This window comes from Danio rerio, chromosome 13 (genome assembly GCF_052040795.2).
Source record: "Danio rerio strain M-AB ecotype USA chromosome 13, GRCz13ab, whole genome shotgun sequence".
NCBI lineage: Eukaryota > Metazoa > Chordata > Actinopteri > Cypriniformes > Danionidae > Danio > Danio rerio.
Window position 1 is genome coordinate 49,377,501 of NC_141033.1, and position 18,903 is coordinate 49,396,403.

The 18,903-nt window shown below is 36.1% G+C and overlaps 2 protein-coding genes and 1 long non-coding RNA gene across 4 annotated transcripts in view; 1 reads left to right on the forward strand and 2 right to left on the reverse strand.

The window, feature by feature from the left end:
- LOC147841201 (uncharacterized) overlaps positions 1–194 on the forward strand; it is a 5,670-nt gene extending 5,476 nt beyond the window's left edge. Inside the window, exon 3 of the long non-coding RNA XR_015506509.1 lies at positions 1–194. This exon is cut by the window's left edge and continues 910 nt beyond it. This is a non-coding gene — a long non-coding RNA (uncharacterized LOC147841201).
- Positions 1–18,903, reverse strand: part of ate1 (arginyltransferase 1) — a gene marked incomplete at its 3' end in the record, with an annotated part of 211,311 nt that overhangs the window by 130,404 nt on the left and 62,004 nt on the right. Inside the window, 1 exon segment of the mRNA NM_001089468.2 lies at positions 239–271. Coding sequence (NP_001082937.2) covers positions 239–271 — 33 coding nt within the window.
- The window catches only part of slc29a1a (solute carrier family 29 member 1a), a 378,565-nt gene that overhangs the window by 69,371 nt on the left and 290,291 nt on the right, over positions 1–18,903 (reverse strand). The gene's annotated exons all lie outside the window — the stretch shown is intronic.

An 18,903-nucleotide genomic window follows, 5' to 3' on the forward strand; every position in this document is an offset into this window, starting at 1 on the left:
AAGTTATTTTCAGCTAACTTTATTATTGCCGAAAGAAGTTCTTCAACAGAATTACGATTTCAGCATAGGCACCAAAAGAAATGTGTGATTATGAACAGAGTGGAGCTGCTGATGAATGTGATTAAATCATCTGCTTTGAGACTAAAGCGTCCCTGTGCAATTTCAAAGGGACGTTCTCTGGATTGGCTTCAGAAAGAGAGGCGAATCTAATTGCACATATGAATTATGAAAGACTTACCTCTAAAGGAGAGTCACAGAGGAACCTCTTAAACTGTGAAGGAAAAGAAGTAGAAGTGTTACTTTAAATTCATCCACATATAGTGTATAAAAAAACTACAAGGTAATACACACAAGATATGCACACAGCTGAGCACAATTGACATGGCCGTTGGTGTCATTTTATTTAAATAATAATAATAAATCCCACCTAAAGATGATGAGAAATTTATAGACAAATTGGCACTCTTAAAAAAAATCGGTATTGCTGATTTTTTGTGTGGAAACTTTGTTTTTTTAACAGCAGATGGTGCTCTAGGCTGGTTTTCACCAGCAGATGGCGCTCTAGGCTCATTTTACCAGCAAACGGCCTTCTAGGCAAGCTTTTTAACAGCAGACTCTAGGCTAGTTTTAAACAGCAGGTGGTGCTCTAGGTAAGTTTTTAAACAGCAAACATCACTCTAGGCTAGTTTGAACAGCAGATGGTGCTCAAGGTTAGTTTTAAACAACAGATGGTGCTCTAGGCTAGTTTAAACAGCAGACGCGCTCTAGGCTAGTTTAAACAGTAGACAGCGCTCTAGGCTAGTTTAAACAGTAGACGGCGCTCTAGGCTAGTTTAAACAGCAGATGGCGCTCTAGGCTAGTTTAAAAAGCAAACGGTGCTCTAGGTTAGTTTAAACAGCAGATGGAGCTCTAGGCTAGTTTAAAGAGCAGACTGCGCTCTAGGCTAATTTAAACAGCAGACGGTGCATTAGGCTAGTTTAAACAGCAGATGGTGGTCTAGGCTAGTTTAAACAGCAGACGGCGCTCTAGGCTAGTTTAAACAGCAGACGGTGCATTAGGCTAGTTTAAACAGCAGATGGTGGTCTAAGCTAGTTTAAACAGCAGATGGCGCTCTAGGCTAGTTTAAACAGCAGACGGTGCTCTAGGCTAGTTTAAACAGCAGACAGCACTCTATGCTAGTTTTTAACAGCAGATGAAGCTCTAGGTATAAACAGCAGATGGCGCTCTAGGCTAGTTTTAACAGCAGATGAAGCTCTAGGTATAAACAGCAGATGGTGCTCTAGGCTAGTTTTAACAGCAAATGGCGCTCTAGGTTAGTTTAAACAGCAGACGGTGCTCTAGGCTAGTATTAACAGCAGATGAAGCTCTAGGTATAAACAGCAGATGGTGCTATAGTCTAGTTTTTAAACAGAAGACGGTGCTCTAGGCTAGTTTTAACACCAGATGGCGCTCTAGGCTAGTTTTAACAGCAGATAGCACTCTAGGCTAGTTTTAACAGCAGATAGCACTCTAGGCTAGTTTTAACAGCAGATAGCGCTCTAGGCTAGTTTAACAGCAGATGAAGCTCTAGGTATAAACAGCAGATGGTGCTATAGCCTAGTTTTTAAACAGCAGATGGCGCTCTAGGTTAGTTTGAACAGCAGACAGAGCTCTAGGCTAGTTTGTAACAGCAGATGACGCTCTAGGTTAGTTTTTAACAGCAGATGAAGCTCTAGGTATAAGCAGCAGATGGTGCTCTAGGCTAGTTTCTAACAGCAGATGGCACTCTAGGCTAGTTTTTCAATAGCGATGCAGATTGAAAGTTTGTTCACCACAGCTCTAACTAACATCTGCATTTTAATACTATACGCCAGACTTGGCTTAACTGTAGATACAAATAGTGCACTTTTCTGCAGTCAACGTGAGCATAATGTAGCATGTCGGCTAACAACATGTTGTGGTGTCAGGCTGGTCTCACTGCCCAAACAAACAGATCAATGCTTTAAATCTTTAATTCATCTTTTAACTGTTTTTAATTCTGCTTTATTTAAAAGAGTTTATATAAACTTGGCCCTTTAGCAACACACACAACGGTAACGTTGGTAATCATGGTGATGCAAGACATTTAATATTGTTTACTCAATTTCAAAATGAATAGCTGTTTGCTCACTAGTTAGTTTTGGCTGAAGCGAGACGGCAGTAACTGGCTTGCATTGTGGAGAAAGAGAAAAAGCAAGATGTTTATTCAAGAAGGATTTAAATAGCTTCTTGCTAATGCGTCATGAGCTTTATTTGTTAAGCGATGACTGACAGCTGAATTATTGGTAGAGCGTTTCTATGTTTAGTGCACAAACAGGACTAAAATAACTCTTATTGCAGTATTGTGATGAAATCAAACTGAGGGTCAATACAACACAAACACACACACACACACACACACACACACACACACACACACACACACATATACACACAATCACAAATGAAATCCATGCACAGAGAAACATAAAGCGAATCAATTTTGAAACATCTAAAATCATTAATCAGTATTAAAAATGTTTCCCAAGCTGCTTTGCTGCTGCACAAGAATAAATCTTATAAAATTAATTTTCAATGAGATCATTTACATTTAGTCATTTAGCAGACGCTTTTATCCAAAACGACTTACAAATGAGGACAAGGAAGCAATTTACACAACTATAAGAGCAACAATGAATAAGTGCTGTAGGCAAGTTTCAGGTCTGTAAAGTGTAAGAAGCAAAACATTAGTCATGTAAGTTTTTTTTTTTTTTTTTTTTTGTAATACAGTTTACCGAACCAGAGTCAATTGCAGATGGAATTGCAGTGGAGACTAAATAGTTGAGTTTTTAGTCGTTTCTTGAAGACAGCGAGTGACTCTGCTGTTCTGATGCAGTTAGGGAGTTCATCCACCAACAGGGCAGATTGAACGTGAGAGTTCGGGAAAGTGATTTCTTCCCTCTTTGGGATGGAACCACGAGGCATCGTTCATTCACAGAACGCAAGTTTCTGGAGGGCACATACATCTGCAGAAGTGAGAGCAGATAAGAAGGAGCAAAGCCAGAAGTTGCTTTGTAAGCAAACATCAGAACCTTGAATTTGATGCGAGCAGCAACTAGCAGCCAGTGCAAACGGATGAGTAGCGGAGTGACGTGCTCTTTTAGGTTCATTAAAGACCACTCGTGCTGCTAGATATTTCCTAATTTTTCTCAATTTAAGTGCAAATCCAATGTTGGTACTGTGACGCATGTATTTTGGGATAGTGACATGATTAAAACATACTGGAAAGAAATCCACAAACTAGTTCAGAAGATCATTGGAAGACCTTTTGCCCTGTCTCCAAGTATATATATTCTGAAAACTGCTCAACACCTAAATAAGCTAATTTAATCTCATGTCAAAATGAAAAACGAGATTATTTAGCTTATTCCTTTGGCAGATTACCTGGCTTAATTTAGGAAAAATAAATTAAGTAAAAAAATTGGCATAATATTTCTTAAAACAAGACTATATTTTTCGCTTGTTTAGATTTCAGGTTTTTTTTTTTAGATATTTAAACTAGAAACATGACAAACAAACTAAGTACAAAAACTTTTTTTTGCAGTGTAGAAATTTTCCCAGAAAGTTAAAATTTACTGGTCTTGCTATACTTGTGGGGACATTTGTTTCTGAAAGGAATACAAGACGCACACACACATTTAAGTCTGGTTGTAATCTGGCAAACCCAGGCTCCTGTGGTTTAAAATGCTACAAAACAACAGTGAGCAGCTCCTTATTGGACAGCGAAAGACTCGGAGAGAATTAGTCAGTAGTTACAAACTCCATATGGTGATTTCTGCATCTGCGATGTTTACAGAATAACAGCAAATGTGGGTTGGGAAATCAAGAGTGGCTCTCAAAATACGACCATTGCCCAAACAGTTTATGATGGTTTGGTTTCGTTAAAAGTTTTGGAACACAAACAATTCTCAGAGAATGTTTCTGTGTTATATACACTCAAAACTGTACGACTTAAATCAGCAGTTGGCTATTTTGCAATGCGACTCAAAGTGTTTACCTCTCCAGGCGGTTGTGTAAAAGAAGCATAGTGTTGGGAAAGGGGGACTGGGAAAGATGGATATGAGAGCGGGGTGCGGGGAGTCGCTCGGGGGGTAAAACCTGGCACAGACTCTCTCCTGTGTTGCCAGATACTCAACAGGGGGGTCCTAAGAACTCTATGAGAGAGGGCAACGCAGCCGTGCAGATTTCCATTAGTCTTTATACTGATCTCCTGGAGCCTGGCAGTGAAGAGCCGGATCGAGTGCTGCTGACTTAAGTGTGGACAAGATGAAGATGCACGCATGCACATACAATGCTAAATGTAGATAAGGATAGAAAAAAAAGAGCCAAAATGAAAAAAGAAAGAGAACTTAGAAAAATATATGGCAAATTAATACAAATTTAGGACATTATAATGCTGGAATCATGCACAGTTCAACTGAGCTTGGTATAATGTGTACATTAAAGATCTGGACTTAAGCTATACTGACAATATCTGCATGTTTATTGCACAAAACAATGATCATGATTCATTCATTCATTCATTCATTCATTCATTTTCCTTTGGCTTAGTCTCTATTTCAGGGGTCGCCAAAGCAGAATTAACCACCAGCATATGTTTTACACAGCGGATGCCCTTCCATCTGCAACCCAGTACTGGGAATCATCCATACTCATTCACACACTCACACTCATACACTAAGGTCAATTTATTTTATTAGATTTACTTAAAGTGCATGTGTTTGGACTGTGGGGGAAACCGGAGCACCCGGAGAAAACCCACACCAACACAGGGAGAGCAAACTCCACACAGAAATGCCAGCTGACCCAGCCGGGACTCAAACCAATGACCTTCTTGCTGTGAGGCAACAGTGCTTACCACCAAACCACTGTGCCACCCTGTATTCTTGATTGCTGTACATTAATTCTAACATGTTAGCATTTCTTTTCTGGAAACCCCATTTTAAAGAGATCACAGGGGAGTGGGTTGGGGGTAGCTGAAGTTATATATGTTATTAAATGTATATGTTTTATATTTCAGTTTGATGATGTTGTGAATTAAACATATGTATGTATAGGGCAAATTACAATCTGAAAAAAAGTTTTTAAAAAATTAATTTGCTAAACAATAATAAAAAACATAATTAAGAAATAAACAAAAAAGGAGGAAAAGAATAAAGGAAATTAATTAATTATTAAAAAAAAACCTTAAGGAAATAAAAGAAACAGAACAAGAAAACTTAAAAAAATGTAAATAAAAAATACAAATGGAAATTTCAAATAAGAGAATAAAAGAAAAAGAAGAAAATAACAGATATTACAAACAAGCGAATAATATTTTTTATCTGAAAAGACAAATAAAAGAAAATCAGACAAGGAAAAAGAAACATTTTAGTAATAATTTTTTTAAGTAAGAAAAAATTTAAAGTAATAAAATAACCAAAACTGAAAAAAAATTATAAAATAAACAAATAAATATATATCTTAACAAAACAAATAAATAAATAAAAATAAAAGCAAAATAAATAAATAAATAAAACAACACAAATAAACACAATAAATAAAATAAGTAAATAAATAAAACAAACAAATAAATAAAAATAAATAAAATAAACAAATAAAATAAATAAATAATTAATTAATTAATTAATAAAAATAAATAAAATAAACAAATAAAATAAACAGATAAATAAATAAATAAATATTTAAATAAATAAATAAAATACTGCAAAAGAATACAAACGAGAAACAATAATAAAACAATAAAAGCAAAAAAGGTAAAGGGTGAAAAAACAACTTGCTCCATCCATTTCTGACCCATAAATGTAGTGATATCACAAAGCCCTCTTATTTTCCAACCTCTCCCCTCATCAATCAAATTAGAGACACTTTTCACAACTCAATCAAATCCTGGTGGGAAAAGATCCTGGCTTATTTTTCAGTTCCCCAGAACATCTCGATGTTGAAAGAAAAAACTGTTATTTATCAATTACCCACAGGACAAATGTTAAAACACAAGCCTCTTTCACCGGCTTCATTCTCTCTGTAGTCCCTATTCAAATCTGTTGTTCTGAAAAGCTCCAAAATGGCTTTTCGTGAAAGCAAAAAAGGCGAACTCTGACCAAAAGTAGGAAGTGAAATGGCTCAGCGGGAATTTGGAGCTCAACTACTTTGAAATTAGGCAGAACGTAGTGAACGTCAAGGGAACAGCCCTTAACAGACCATGAAGTCTACTGTTTAGATCAACCTACATCTCTCAGACATGTAATAAAGTAACACCATACCTCATTTACCTTATTCAGTTCTGGAGTATAATCAGAATTATTAGCCCTCTTGCATTTTTTTCCCCAATTTCTGTTTAACGGAGAGAAGATGAAGATTTTTTCAACACATTTCCAAACACAATAGTTTTAATACCTCATTACTAATAACTGATTTATTTTATCTTTGCCATGATGACAGCACATAATGTTTACTAGATATTTTTTGAGATACTAGTATTCAGCTCAAAGTGACATTTAAAGACTTAACTAGGTTAATTATGCAAGTCATTATATAACAGTGGTTTGTTCTGGAGACAATCAAAAACAAATATTGCTTATGGGGCTATTAATATTGACTTTAAAATAGTTTTTAAAAAATGTAAACTGCCTTTGTTCCAGCCGAAATAAAGCAAATAAGAAAAAAAAAACATTATAGGAAATACTGTAAAAAAAAAAATTCCTAAATATGTTAAACATTATTTGAAAAATATTACAAAAATATAAATAAATAAAAATAAACTGTGACCTAAACTAAGATGTTACCAACAGTTTTGCCAGACAACGTTGTTTTTAGGACTCATAACGAATACATTTGAAAATGTTGTCTTTGTGTCCGTCTAAGCACACAAAAACGAAAGTCTTTGAAAATGATGACGACGCCAAATAAGAGTGCTCCCAGCTCTCTTTTCAAAAAAAAAAAAAAATAAGTGTTCATTTGTGCATTCTAACCTGACATTTAGGGTGTACTCACACTATGCTATCCCAACCGTGCCGAGGCCAGTTTCCCGGATAGTTTAAGAAGTGTGAGTGATCTGAATTAGGCTCAGACATGGTTCAGTTGGCCAACCCTGGCCCAGCTGGAAAAGGTGTGCCAGAGTGCGGTTCACTGGGGCTTTGGTGCTGTACGCTTATAGTGTGTGCAAAGCGTGCCTGAGCCTGAAACTGAAGACGAGACATGACTTTTATTTTTTCTTTTGTAAATAATAATAATTAAACATATTACTGACCATTTAACTGTTTATTTACAATGAAACCGCTCCAAATGAACATGTTTAGTAATTTCGGGATTTTTTAAAGGAGGTGGGGGGGGTCCCTTATTATGGTGGGCATATCCCTTATTTTCACATCCCAATGTTGACAGGTATAAGATAGGTCACTAGATAGAATGGACAGAGATAGATTAACCTGTGCAACATTTGCCGATCAGCTGCGCTCTGCTTCAGCTCTCCCTATGCGCTGTTTCAGCTCTGCTTAAGCGTGCGTTGTGAAACAGGCATTAGTCATTGACATAGTTTAGCAGGTACGGGTTGTTGATGCTAATGAGGGAGAGATGGTCATTAATGTGTGGGGCTTTCCCCCTCTGATGACACGTACAAAGAGATAATGTCAATGTAAGTGTTTCTGCAGACTATATAAAAAATAAAATACATTTCTATAATTAGAGGCAAGGGCTGCTCGATTTTGGGAAAAATCATAATCTAGATTATTTTGGTCATAATTGTAATCACGATTATTCAAAATGATTACTGTTAAAGTCAAAATTATTAGCACTCCTGAGAATTGTTTTTAAATAAATATTTCCCAAATTATGTTTAACAGAGCAAGGAATTTTAACTGTATTTCCTCTAATATTTTTTCTTCTGGAGAAAGGCTTTTTTTATTTTTTTATTTTGGCTAGAATGAAAGCAGGTTTAAATATTATGAAACCCATTTTAAAGTCTATAATATTAGCCCCCTTAAGGAATATTTTTTTTTGTTTGTCTGCAGAAGAAACTACTGTTATACAATGACCTGCCTAATTACCCTAATTAAGCCTTTAAATCGCACTTTGAATCTGAATGCTTGTATTTTGAAAAATATCTAGTCAAATATTATGTGCTGTCATCATGACAAAGATAAAATAAATCAGTTATTAGAAATGAGTTATTAAAACTATTATGTTCAGAAATCTTCTTTCCATTAAACAGAAATTGGTGGGAGTTGCTAATATTCAGGAGGGCTAATAATTCTGGCTTCAACTGTATATATACAGCTATTTTCCACCCTGCAAAGGAAAGAGAAATAAACACAATAGAATAAAAATATGAAACAAACTGCTTTAAGCATCTTCACTGAAGGAAAAACATTTTAGCTACAGCAGTCCTTCAGTCAAGAGCAGAGAGGCATGTTCTCCATTTGTTGTTTGATTAATAATCATAAAAACAGGCGGCAGAAGGATTATTTAATGGTTTCTCTTTCGCGTGTCTGTTGATTCTCAACTCGTTTGTTTATTACACAAATGAGGGTTAATATAAATAATCACTAAACACCGCGTTTTGACACCTAATTGACCAGTAATGCCTAGTTCAGACTGCGTGATTTTAGCCGTAATTTTGGCTCGCCGACAGGTTTTGAGAAATCGCCGACAAATGCCTGAAATCACAGGCAAATCGCTGCTCGTGCACGCGAGTGACAATCACACAGTATGAACTATCAAAGACGCAATCTAAGAGAATCGCCGATGAGTCGCCGATGCCTGCGAGATATTTGCCGTGCTAAATATCTGGAGCTGTCGGCGATTCAAATCATGCTGTGTGAATTGAGTTTTGACTGAAAATAACATCAGCGATCGCCTACAGCCAATGAGAGAGCAGCTTTCACTTGTGTGTGTGTGTTTGTATATCTGCTGCAGGACAGCGGGAGGCTGGGGGAGAAGTTAAAAGCGCTCTTTTTCGGTTTATTTGGACCCAATAAATGGAGGAAAAACTAGTGGAGGTTTGACAGGACTCAGGAGCAACCGTGTCTGTTTGACGTTTCACACAGAAAGAAATTAGTTTATTATCAACGTTGAGGAGAAATGGCTCATTCCCTTTAAACCCAGGTGAGCAAACATGTACATGTTCTACCCCATTAAAGGCTTCATTCTCATTATGTAGTTAATAACAAAAGATATACGACATGTTTTTGGCTGTGAGACGTAGTTTGGACAAACTTGTCGGCGATTCTTCCTATAGTAAAGTCATGCAATGTGAAAGTCCCTGTCGCCGATCCATCTTGCAGTGTAAACAAAGCAGCGACGAAACGCTAGCCCAGATAGTCATGCAGTGTGAAAACATCTGTGACACGACTACTTTGAAAATCATGCAGTCTGAACTCGGCATAAAGCGCTCGCGTTAAGATGACTTTAGATGTGAGTGAGACCGAACTGACTGCATGCTTCTGTTCTGTGTGTGTGCAGCAAAGCTTTTGCGCTTTTAAGAGCAACACGTGTACAATTGAAAAGGGGGCGGTAAATGATGCAATAATCGTTTATCTAGATTAATGGTTTTTCATAATTGTTAGAAGGCAAAATCGAAATCGGATTTTCGATTAATTGCACAGCAATATTAGAGGCTGCTTATATTCACTCACTGTTGCCACACAACTGTGTTTAAACCCCTTCTAAAAGCGATCTTTGCATAATAGGTCCCCTTCAGTGCAAACACACACAGAGCTTTCCGTGCTATAAATAGAGCTCTGTTATGGCACCAGGAAAGAATCTGGCGGGAGATTGTCGACTCTGGCGACTTTTTATTATTTATTAATTCCCGCATTTTACAAGCAGAAGGATTTCTTCATTTGCTGTTGGCAGAGCCGGGCCAGTTTCCAGGCCTAAGGGGGACAAAGGCCTCTCTCAGGTTACTAAGCATGTCAAGAGAGTCCATATCCTGTTCACCGTCAACGTCTGTCTACTGACTCGCTGTCCTAACAGAGAGTGAGTGATTAAAGCCAGAAACAAGACTAGAAATGCAGTCAACACAATGCAAACACAAGACCGTGGTAGTAATGAGGTGATAGAGTTTACGTCAAGACATCTGATATATTATTTCATCAATACAACACTGTGTTTCCATCATCATATTTTTATGTGCAGTTTGGACATGCATAAAAACTGATTTAAGCGCCAAGATGCACATAAATTTTAAAAATGCACATAAAAAATTGATAGTAGGATAAACTTTAGGATAAGTAGGATAAACTTTTTATCGATAAGAAATGATGCAAATAAACTACGATGGAAACACTTTTACTGTGCAAATTCCAGTATGTGCATTTAAATAAGTCATGTGATTTTGTTATAAGAGATCATGTGATGATAAAAAAAAAATGTGTGTGAATGTACAAACCAGCAGGCTGTGTGGTCACGTGATGTGCGTAGTCAGAGGTTGAGTGGAAGGAGGGCTGCTCAGAAATGCTACAAGCCACTGTGGATGTCAAATCGTTGTCGTTCTAAAATGCCATTTAAAAACAAAGACAGTGTAAACAGGGCCTGAGTGTGTACTTTTCGCGAGCGGATTTGCAACAGGGGCGGGCGGAGGATCGCGATGCCGGTGTTGTCTATCGGACGAACTGTACGTAATATGTACATAGCAGAGCTTGCAAAACTGTGGGGGTTTTTTTGTCGACGACATGAACGTTGTCAACATAACTCACTGGAAATCCAAAATGCTTACACACCGGCGACTTCATTGAAAGAGGGGAGGGTTTAAGCTCTGTCGACAGGTCTCCTGCTTCTGCAGTTCAACAAGCACTTCAACAAGCCTGTTTTTTTCCCGCTTGGCAAGCAAAGCTGACGCGACATGGGGGCGTGGCAGCATCGACGATTCTAATTTTTGATTCAATAATCGAAATTGAGCATAAATTTCGATCGAATTCGAAATCGTGGATACCTATTCATTGTACATATCACTGTCAATTTTACATTGTCGTTGTATTTTGCACTGTCTGTATTTTGTACTGTCTGAAGCCAGCACCGAAGCTTTTTTATATATATATATAAGATTTATTTATTAGATTTTTATGACAGTTAACAAACAAAAGTAAAAAGAGACAATAACATTACAAAAAGAAAAAAAAAATATATATATATATATATAAAACAGTACAAAATTGATTAAAAGATTAAAAATAAACCACACTATAACCCTCATAAGGGCGAGGCAGTGGCGCAGTAGGCAGTGCTGTTGTCTCACAGCAAGAAGGTCGCTGGTTCGAACCTCGGCTCAGTTGGCGTTTCTGTGTGGAGTTTGCATGTTCTCTTCGCGTGGGTTTGCTCCGGTTTCCCCCACAGTCCAAAGGCATGCGGTACAGGTGAATTGGGTAGGCTAAATTGTCCGTAGTGTATGAGTGTGTGTATGAATGTATGTGGATGTTTCCCAGAGATGGGTTGCAGCTGGAAGGGCATCCGCTGCGTAATAAGTTGCTGGATAAGTTGGCGGTTCATTCTGCTGTGGCGACCCCGGATTAATAAAGGGACTAAGCCGACAAGAAAATGAATGAATGAACCCTCATATTGTGCGACACACAGTATATGACATGCATAAACACTATATGATGTGCATAAATTTTTCAAATTGAGCATATAAACAGGTCGGTACCAGACGTTGAGGTTGACAGCATGGTGTATTGAGTATAATAAACAATACTAAAAAATAAATAAAAAATAAATAAATAAATAAAATTAAAAATAAAAAAGCGAGAGAAAAGGGAAAATGGATTAAACTAAATAGGCTGGGGGGTGGCACGTTCTTAAAACTTGTGGTTTTATGTCAAGAAAAAGTTGTATGTTTGTGCTATATCAGCAGCACTAATACTCAACTGGAAGGCACAGATCAAAACAAAAATGCACTCCACTCCACAGTAATTGCCTCAAGTCTCAGAGATTTGACATGTTCCAAAAATGCAACCAATTATTAGAAAATTTGACCACTGAACCTCGAAGACTATGTTTAATTTTTTCTAATTAAAAAAAATAAGGCATCTTTAATCCACTGAGTATGGGATGGGGGTTGAGGAGACTTCCATTGCAACAAAATGCACCACCTAGCTAATAATGACAGAAAAGCTATTAATTCAGAAAAATAAAATGGTAACTCACAGCCAGGGGGAAGAACTCCAAACAGGCCAATCAACGGAGAAGGATCAATATTAATATATGTAATTGCTGAAAATGAATCAAAAACAGACTCCCAAAAAGAAAACAAAGCAGCACCGAAGCTTTTGACTCATCATAGCACACGTGCTGCTGATGATATGACAATAAAAGTGATTTGATTTGGTTCATCGCTATCTGCATTGTCTTCTGAGACGCAAGCGATTTATTAAATGGAGAAAAGATTGACGCAGCTTCTCCTACCACAGCAAATTCCATTTTTACTGTTAATATTTGGCACCAGTTAATTAGGAAGTGACGATTTTGTTCTCTTTGACTCGTTGGATGGAAACGCTGCTTTATTCGTACATCTTTTATGCCACAGTTTTGCGCAGATATTTCATTCGCATCTTCGGATGGAAACACAGCTGCGGTGGCAATTCACCTTATTCTGGAATGTGGAGGTAAGCTTTTTTCTGTGATTGTTTCATGAGCTCTGATTCACTTGATTAGAAATGACTACGAATTATAAATGGCATTTGGTCAAACTACTTGTACTACAAACAGAGTGTGTTTATGACAATATGTAAATTTTAATATAAAATTTTCACCGTTAATACAATTGGCTAAAAATCATTGAAAGGGAATGAGAGCCAAAAGCCCCTTTCACACAGTGATACCGGTAAATATCTGGAAAATTTCCGGAACGACTTTACCGGTATATTGAAAAAAGCACTGTTCACACAGGCGAGGACGTTACGGAAATTTTCCGGAAAAGAGCATTCACACATCCATTCCAAAATACCGGTAAATTCTGCCATCATTCACCACAAATGAGCTTTAAACGGCTGCGCTTGTGTTTGTAAACATTTGACTAAATTACAAACTCTGTGGATGATCAATATTGTGAACAACTTTCGCAGGATCACTTTCGCATGTCGAGATGTTCATAATATGTGCGTGTGCAGGCGCTCACAGGCTGTTTTACAGGCACACGCAAAGCTTGAAAGTAAACAAGCAACGGCTTATCATAAGCATCTCATCGATGATTATTTACACAGTTGGCATAAAGAAGAACATGTAAACGTGATCTGACTAACTTCTAGCAGCTAAATGTGTCTGGAAAAATATTCAATGGCTTTTATTCTCACAAACCGCGCGGACGTAAATGCGTCTGACTGTTGTGATTGGCTAAAGCAGACGTCTCACGTCAGCACGTTCTAGACGTGCACGCGCTTATTACGGTAATCTTCCTTCTGCTTTCACACAGCGCAGCATTCCGGCAAATTACCGGTAATGTTACAACTTCTCTTTCCGGAAAATAGCCAGAACGAATTTACCGGTATTTTCAAAAAGGACCTGTTCACACATACAACCTTTCCGGAAAATTGCCGGTAATTTTCCGGAAAGGTCTGTATGTGTGAAAGGGTCTATAGTCTCAACTTAGATAATTAGGCTCCAATAGATGAAACGAATAAGGTCAATATTATTAATCCCAATTCCTCACTGTAAAATTAAATAAATAAAAAATAAATGCAAACATATGTGTGTATGTGTATGTAATAATAATAATTCCTTACATTTATATACCGCTTTTCTAGACACTCAAAGTGCTTTACACATTGGGGGGAATCTCCTCATCCACCACCAATGTGCAGCATCCACCTGGATGACGCAACGGCAGCCATATTGCAGCTAGACTGCACACTAGCTGATTGGTGGAGAGGAGACAGAGTGATGAAGCCCATTATGGTATGGGAATGGTTAGGAGGCCATGATGGACAGAGGGCTAGTGGGCAAATTTGGCCAGGATGCCGGGGTTAAACCCCTACTTTTTCCTCAAAGGACATCCTGGGATTTTTAACGATCACAGAGAGACCTCGGGACCTCGGTTTAACATCTGATTCGATGCACGGCACTAACTCAGAAGTAGTCCACTTCACTATACTGGGGCATTAGGACCCACACAGACTGCAGGTTGAGCATCTCCTACTGTCTTCACCAACACCACTTCCAAGAGAAACCTAGTTTTCCCATTTGGTCTCCCATCCAGGTACTGACCAGGTGCAGCCCTGCTTAGCTTCAGTGGGCGACCATGTGAGAGTTGCAGAGAGCTAGCTGCAGAGAACTAATTATAAATATATACATATACAAACAGTTCCTCATATTTTATAATGCGTTGAATGAATTGCAATATAAAAAAAAAGTGATTTTTAGTAGCTTGAATTTATGTTATTGTCTGGGTCAGTCAAGTTACAGTACAAAAATCAGTAAAAAGCTTCTTTGTTATTTAATTAATTGATGTTTGTATATTTATTTCTTAAACAATATATTGTTTCAAACTGCAAAAATGTCAACAAAAGTCACTTAATTAAACTTTACATTTAAATTTAAACATCAGGGAAGATTTTGAGGTCCTTTAATGTTTTTAAAAGTGTAAATAAAAGAAAAACAGCCTTGAATCACATACAGGAAACTTGATTAACATTTTTGGAGAATATTTAAGTATATTTGTGGTAAAAATGCTGCCTTGTGATATCTATTTTAAAAAAGTTTCTATATGAGGAATGATGGTAGAACATCCAAAATAAAAATAAGTCTATAAATTATGTTTTCATATAATATATAAAAAAGTGGAGTCATTTAAAGGTAATTATAAATAAATCTGATTATAAATTACAGCAAAACATTTACAATCTTTCAAGAGCTTATTTTTTTAAATAAATCATTCAATATATCATAGCATCTTGTCTCTCTTTTCATATTTCAATATAAAGTAAATCAGTAGCAACCGTATTTATGACCTGTATCTGATTGTTCAGTGCAGGTCTGTATTGTTATAACAACTAATGCTTTTTTCAATCACTCTTTATATAGAAAGAATTCGGTCTCTCTTGGCCTTTGTCCTCCTGACGATGTTGTAAAAATACTCTACAAGATTCCTAGCCTGCGAATGTTGCTTCTTTTCTGACACCTAATTAAGTTATGGCCGTGTTTCACAGAGCAGGGTGTGTGCATGTGGCCCGGCCCAGACTAAGACTGAAATAACACACAGTAGAAACCCACTTACATTTCAACAGATCCACCCAGTCCTAATTCACTCTCTACCAAAACACAGCTGAATTATTGGTTACACACGTTTTAAATAAAAACACTATATACTACACAGACAAAAAAACTAATATTGACACAACATTACAAGCTTAAAAATGGTTTCTACCTGCCTCTGTAATGAAACATTATAGGACCTTACTGATAAATACAACTTCATACATGTCTACCACTGCGCAACTGTTACTAAACTCAAGATACTGCTTTGACGTGCATTGTTCATGCAATGTGAGGAATTGATATAAATCCCTAGCCTCAGATTTTGCTCCTCAACACAGGATATTCTTCAGTTTTTTCATTTTTACGTTTAGTTCTGGCAGATTCACTATAATGTAAGTGCAACGCAGCCAGTGCATCAAAACAGGTATTGTAAAAAATAAATAAATAAATAAATAAAAAATTTAATAAATAAAAATCAGTAGACTTTTTCCCCTCAATTTAAACACCAAAAAACTATAGTTTTACTATCTCACGACATGAACTATTTTATTAAAACACCATTTATTTCAGAAATTATTCTTTATAATGATTATATATTGTTTTTAATATCACTTTTTGTCAACGTTAATAATGCAACTAATTTAGAAATTCAAAGATAAAATAAAATAAACAAACAAACAAGTAAGTAATGTTAGTAAGTGAGCAAGGAAAGTAAGCAAGTGTGCAAATACGTTAGGCAAAAATTAAGTAAGTAAAATAAGGTACAATTAAAAATAAAAGTCAAGTAAAGGTAAAAGTAAAGTATGCAAGTAAGTAAAAAAAGTATTGTAATTAAAGTGAAGTAAATTAAGCACGTAAAGTAAGTGAAGTAAGTAAAGAAAAGTACGCAAGTAAAGAAAGTAAAGCAAGTAAAGCAAGTAAGTGATGTGAAGTGAGTAAGTAAAGTAAGAAGTAAATCAAGTAAGTACGTAAAGTAAGGTGAAATGAGTAAAGTAAGCAAAGTGAGTAAAGTAAGTAAAGTATGCAAGAGAAGAAAGGTAGGTAAGTGAAGTACGTAAAGTGAGTAAAGTGAAGGAAAGTAAGTGAAGAAAATTAAGTACATACGTAAAATGAAGTAAAGTACGTAAAGTAAGTGAAATGAGCAAAGAAAAGTATGTAAGTAAATAAAGTAAGTGAAGTAAATCAAGTAAGTAAGTAAAGTAAAGTGAAGTGAGTAAAGTAAGCAAAGTGAGTAAAGTAAGTATGCAAGTGAAGAAACTTAAGTGAAGTAAGTAAAGTGAGTAAAGTGAAGTAAAGTAAGTAAAGTAAATTAAGTACATACGTAAAGTGAAGAAAAGTCCGTAAAGAAAGTGAAGTGAAGAAGTGAAGTGAGTAAAGTAAATAAAGTAAGTGAAGTAAGTAAATTAAGAACGTAAATGAAGTAAAATAAGTAAAATAAGTGAAATGAAGTAGTAGTAGTAGTAGTAGTAGTAGTAGTAGTAGTAGTAGTAGTAGAATTTGCTCTTCAGTGTTTGGACTCTCAGTAATGACTTTAAACCACACTGAACTGAGCTAAACTGAACTGAACTTAAACACTAAAAACTGAACTACACTGTTCCAGTTACTATGACCATTTATGTGAAACTGCTTTGACACAATCTACATTGTAAAAGCGCTATACAAATAAAGCTGAATTGAATTGAATAGTAGTAGTAAACTTTATTGTCCTTGACAGGAAATTTGTTATGGGCATCACCATATTTCTGTAGACATTCCATAAAAACAAGCAATAAAAAACAATACAAAAATACAGTAATTGAGTACAGTAAGCAAAATAAGTGAAGTCATTTAAGTACGTAAAGTAAAGTGAGTACGTAAAGTAAGTGAAGTGATGTAATTAAAGTGAGTAAAGTAAGTAAAGTAGGTAAAGTATGCAAGTGAAGAAAGGTAAGTGAAGTAAGTAAAGTGAAGTAAAGGAAGTAAAGTAAATTAAGTACATAAGTGAAGTAAAGGAAGTAAAGTAAATTAAGTACATACGTAAAGTGAAGTAAAGTGAAGTGAGGAAAGTAAATCAAGTAAGTGAGGTAAGTAAATTAAGTACTTAAAGTAAATTAAGTAAAGTAGTAGTAGTAGTAGTAGTAGTAGTAGTAGTAAAGTTTATCGTCCTTGACAGGAAATTTGTTATGGGCATCACCATATTTCTGTAGACATTCCATAAAAACAAGCAATAAAAAACAATACAAAAATACAGTAAGTGAGTAAAGTAAAGTAAAATAAGTGAAGTCATTTAAGTACGTAAAATATAGTAAAGTAAGTAAAGTAAGCAAGTGAAGTCAATTAAGTACGTAAAGTAAAAATTAAAGTAAATAAAGGCAAGTACAGTAAGTGAATTAAGTAAATTAAGTAAGTACGTAAAGTTAGTATAGTAAATAAAGTAAGTGAAGAAGTAAAGTAAAAGTAAATTAAAGTAAGTAAAGTAAGTAAATTATGTAAAGTAAGTAAAGTGATGCAAGTGAAGTGAGTAAAGTAAGAAAGTAAAAAAAGCAAACAAGTAAGCAAAGTCAGGAACACGAGTAAGGGAAGTAAGTAAAGTATAAGCAAGTAACTAAGTAAAAGTAAGTACAGTAAATACAACAAGTATTTAAGTAAACAAGTAAGTAAGTGTTTAGTTTTTAAGGATCAGCCAAAGAGACGTTAGTGAGCATACAGCTTCAGCTCATGGTGTTGTGAGTTTCATGCAGTTGTGAATGAGTTATGTACAGGTCAGTACCTGGCTCTTACTGCACTCGTGTGGAGCGTCGCCGTGAACCGTCATCTGGTAGCGGGCATAGAGCGCCGCTGACTGCTCGTATGATGCCATGAAATCCGGCTCCTCAAAGCTGACCGGCACTAGCCTCACCTTCAGAGTGATGGAGGGAGGGATGATTAGAGGGAGGGAACAAACGCCATGGAGGACAAGATGAGTTAAGAGAAGAGAAGAGGAACAATGGATGGAAAATAGATGGAGCATGATAGGTGGGTATGGAAATGAGAGGAGGATGATAATAAAAAACAAGGTGTTGATAAAAGGGGAGTGGTTAATGCAGGAATAACAATGTAATGATATAAACAGCACCATATACATCAGATGTTCAGTGGGTTCATATTCACTGTTCTTACCACAAACTCATAAATGAACTACACTGTAAAAATGCTGGGTTCTACACATTCGATTTGACAATATGAAATTAAGGTAACTTCTTGTTAGTTTTTACAAATTTAAGTTGATTTAACATAAAAAAAATTGAGTCGTCTAAAAAAAACTTCAAGAATTGAGTTGATTAAGCTTATTTTAAATAAGTACTTTGAACAACTTAAATTTTCCTGAGTGTATTTTAAAACTGATCCATATCAGACAGTGGTAATAACAAAAAAATTCACAGCAATTCACTCACTTTTTAAATTAAGGGCTTAATATGTTTAACTTTGTATGAAGCAAGAGATCACAATGACATTTGATAACATGTGCAGGTGCTGTAGTGCTGTCCCAATTCTTAGGGGTAAAATTTGAAGCCCTTCCCCTTCACACTCGGTTTTAAGGCCCAAGGGGAAGGGGAAAGGGTAGGGGTACAAAAATAGAATTGGGATTGGGCCTAAGTAAAGTACTAAACACATCAGTTCTGTTCAGACTGTTAGTCTTGCATA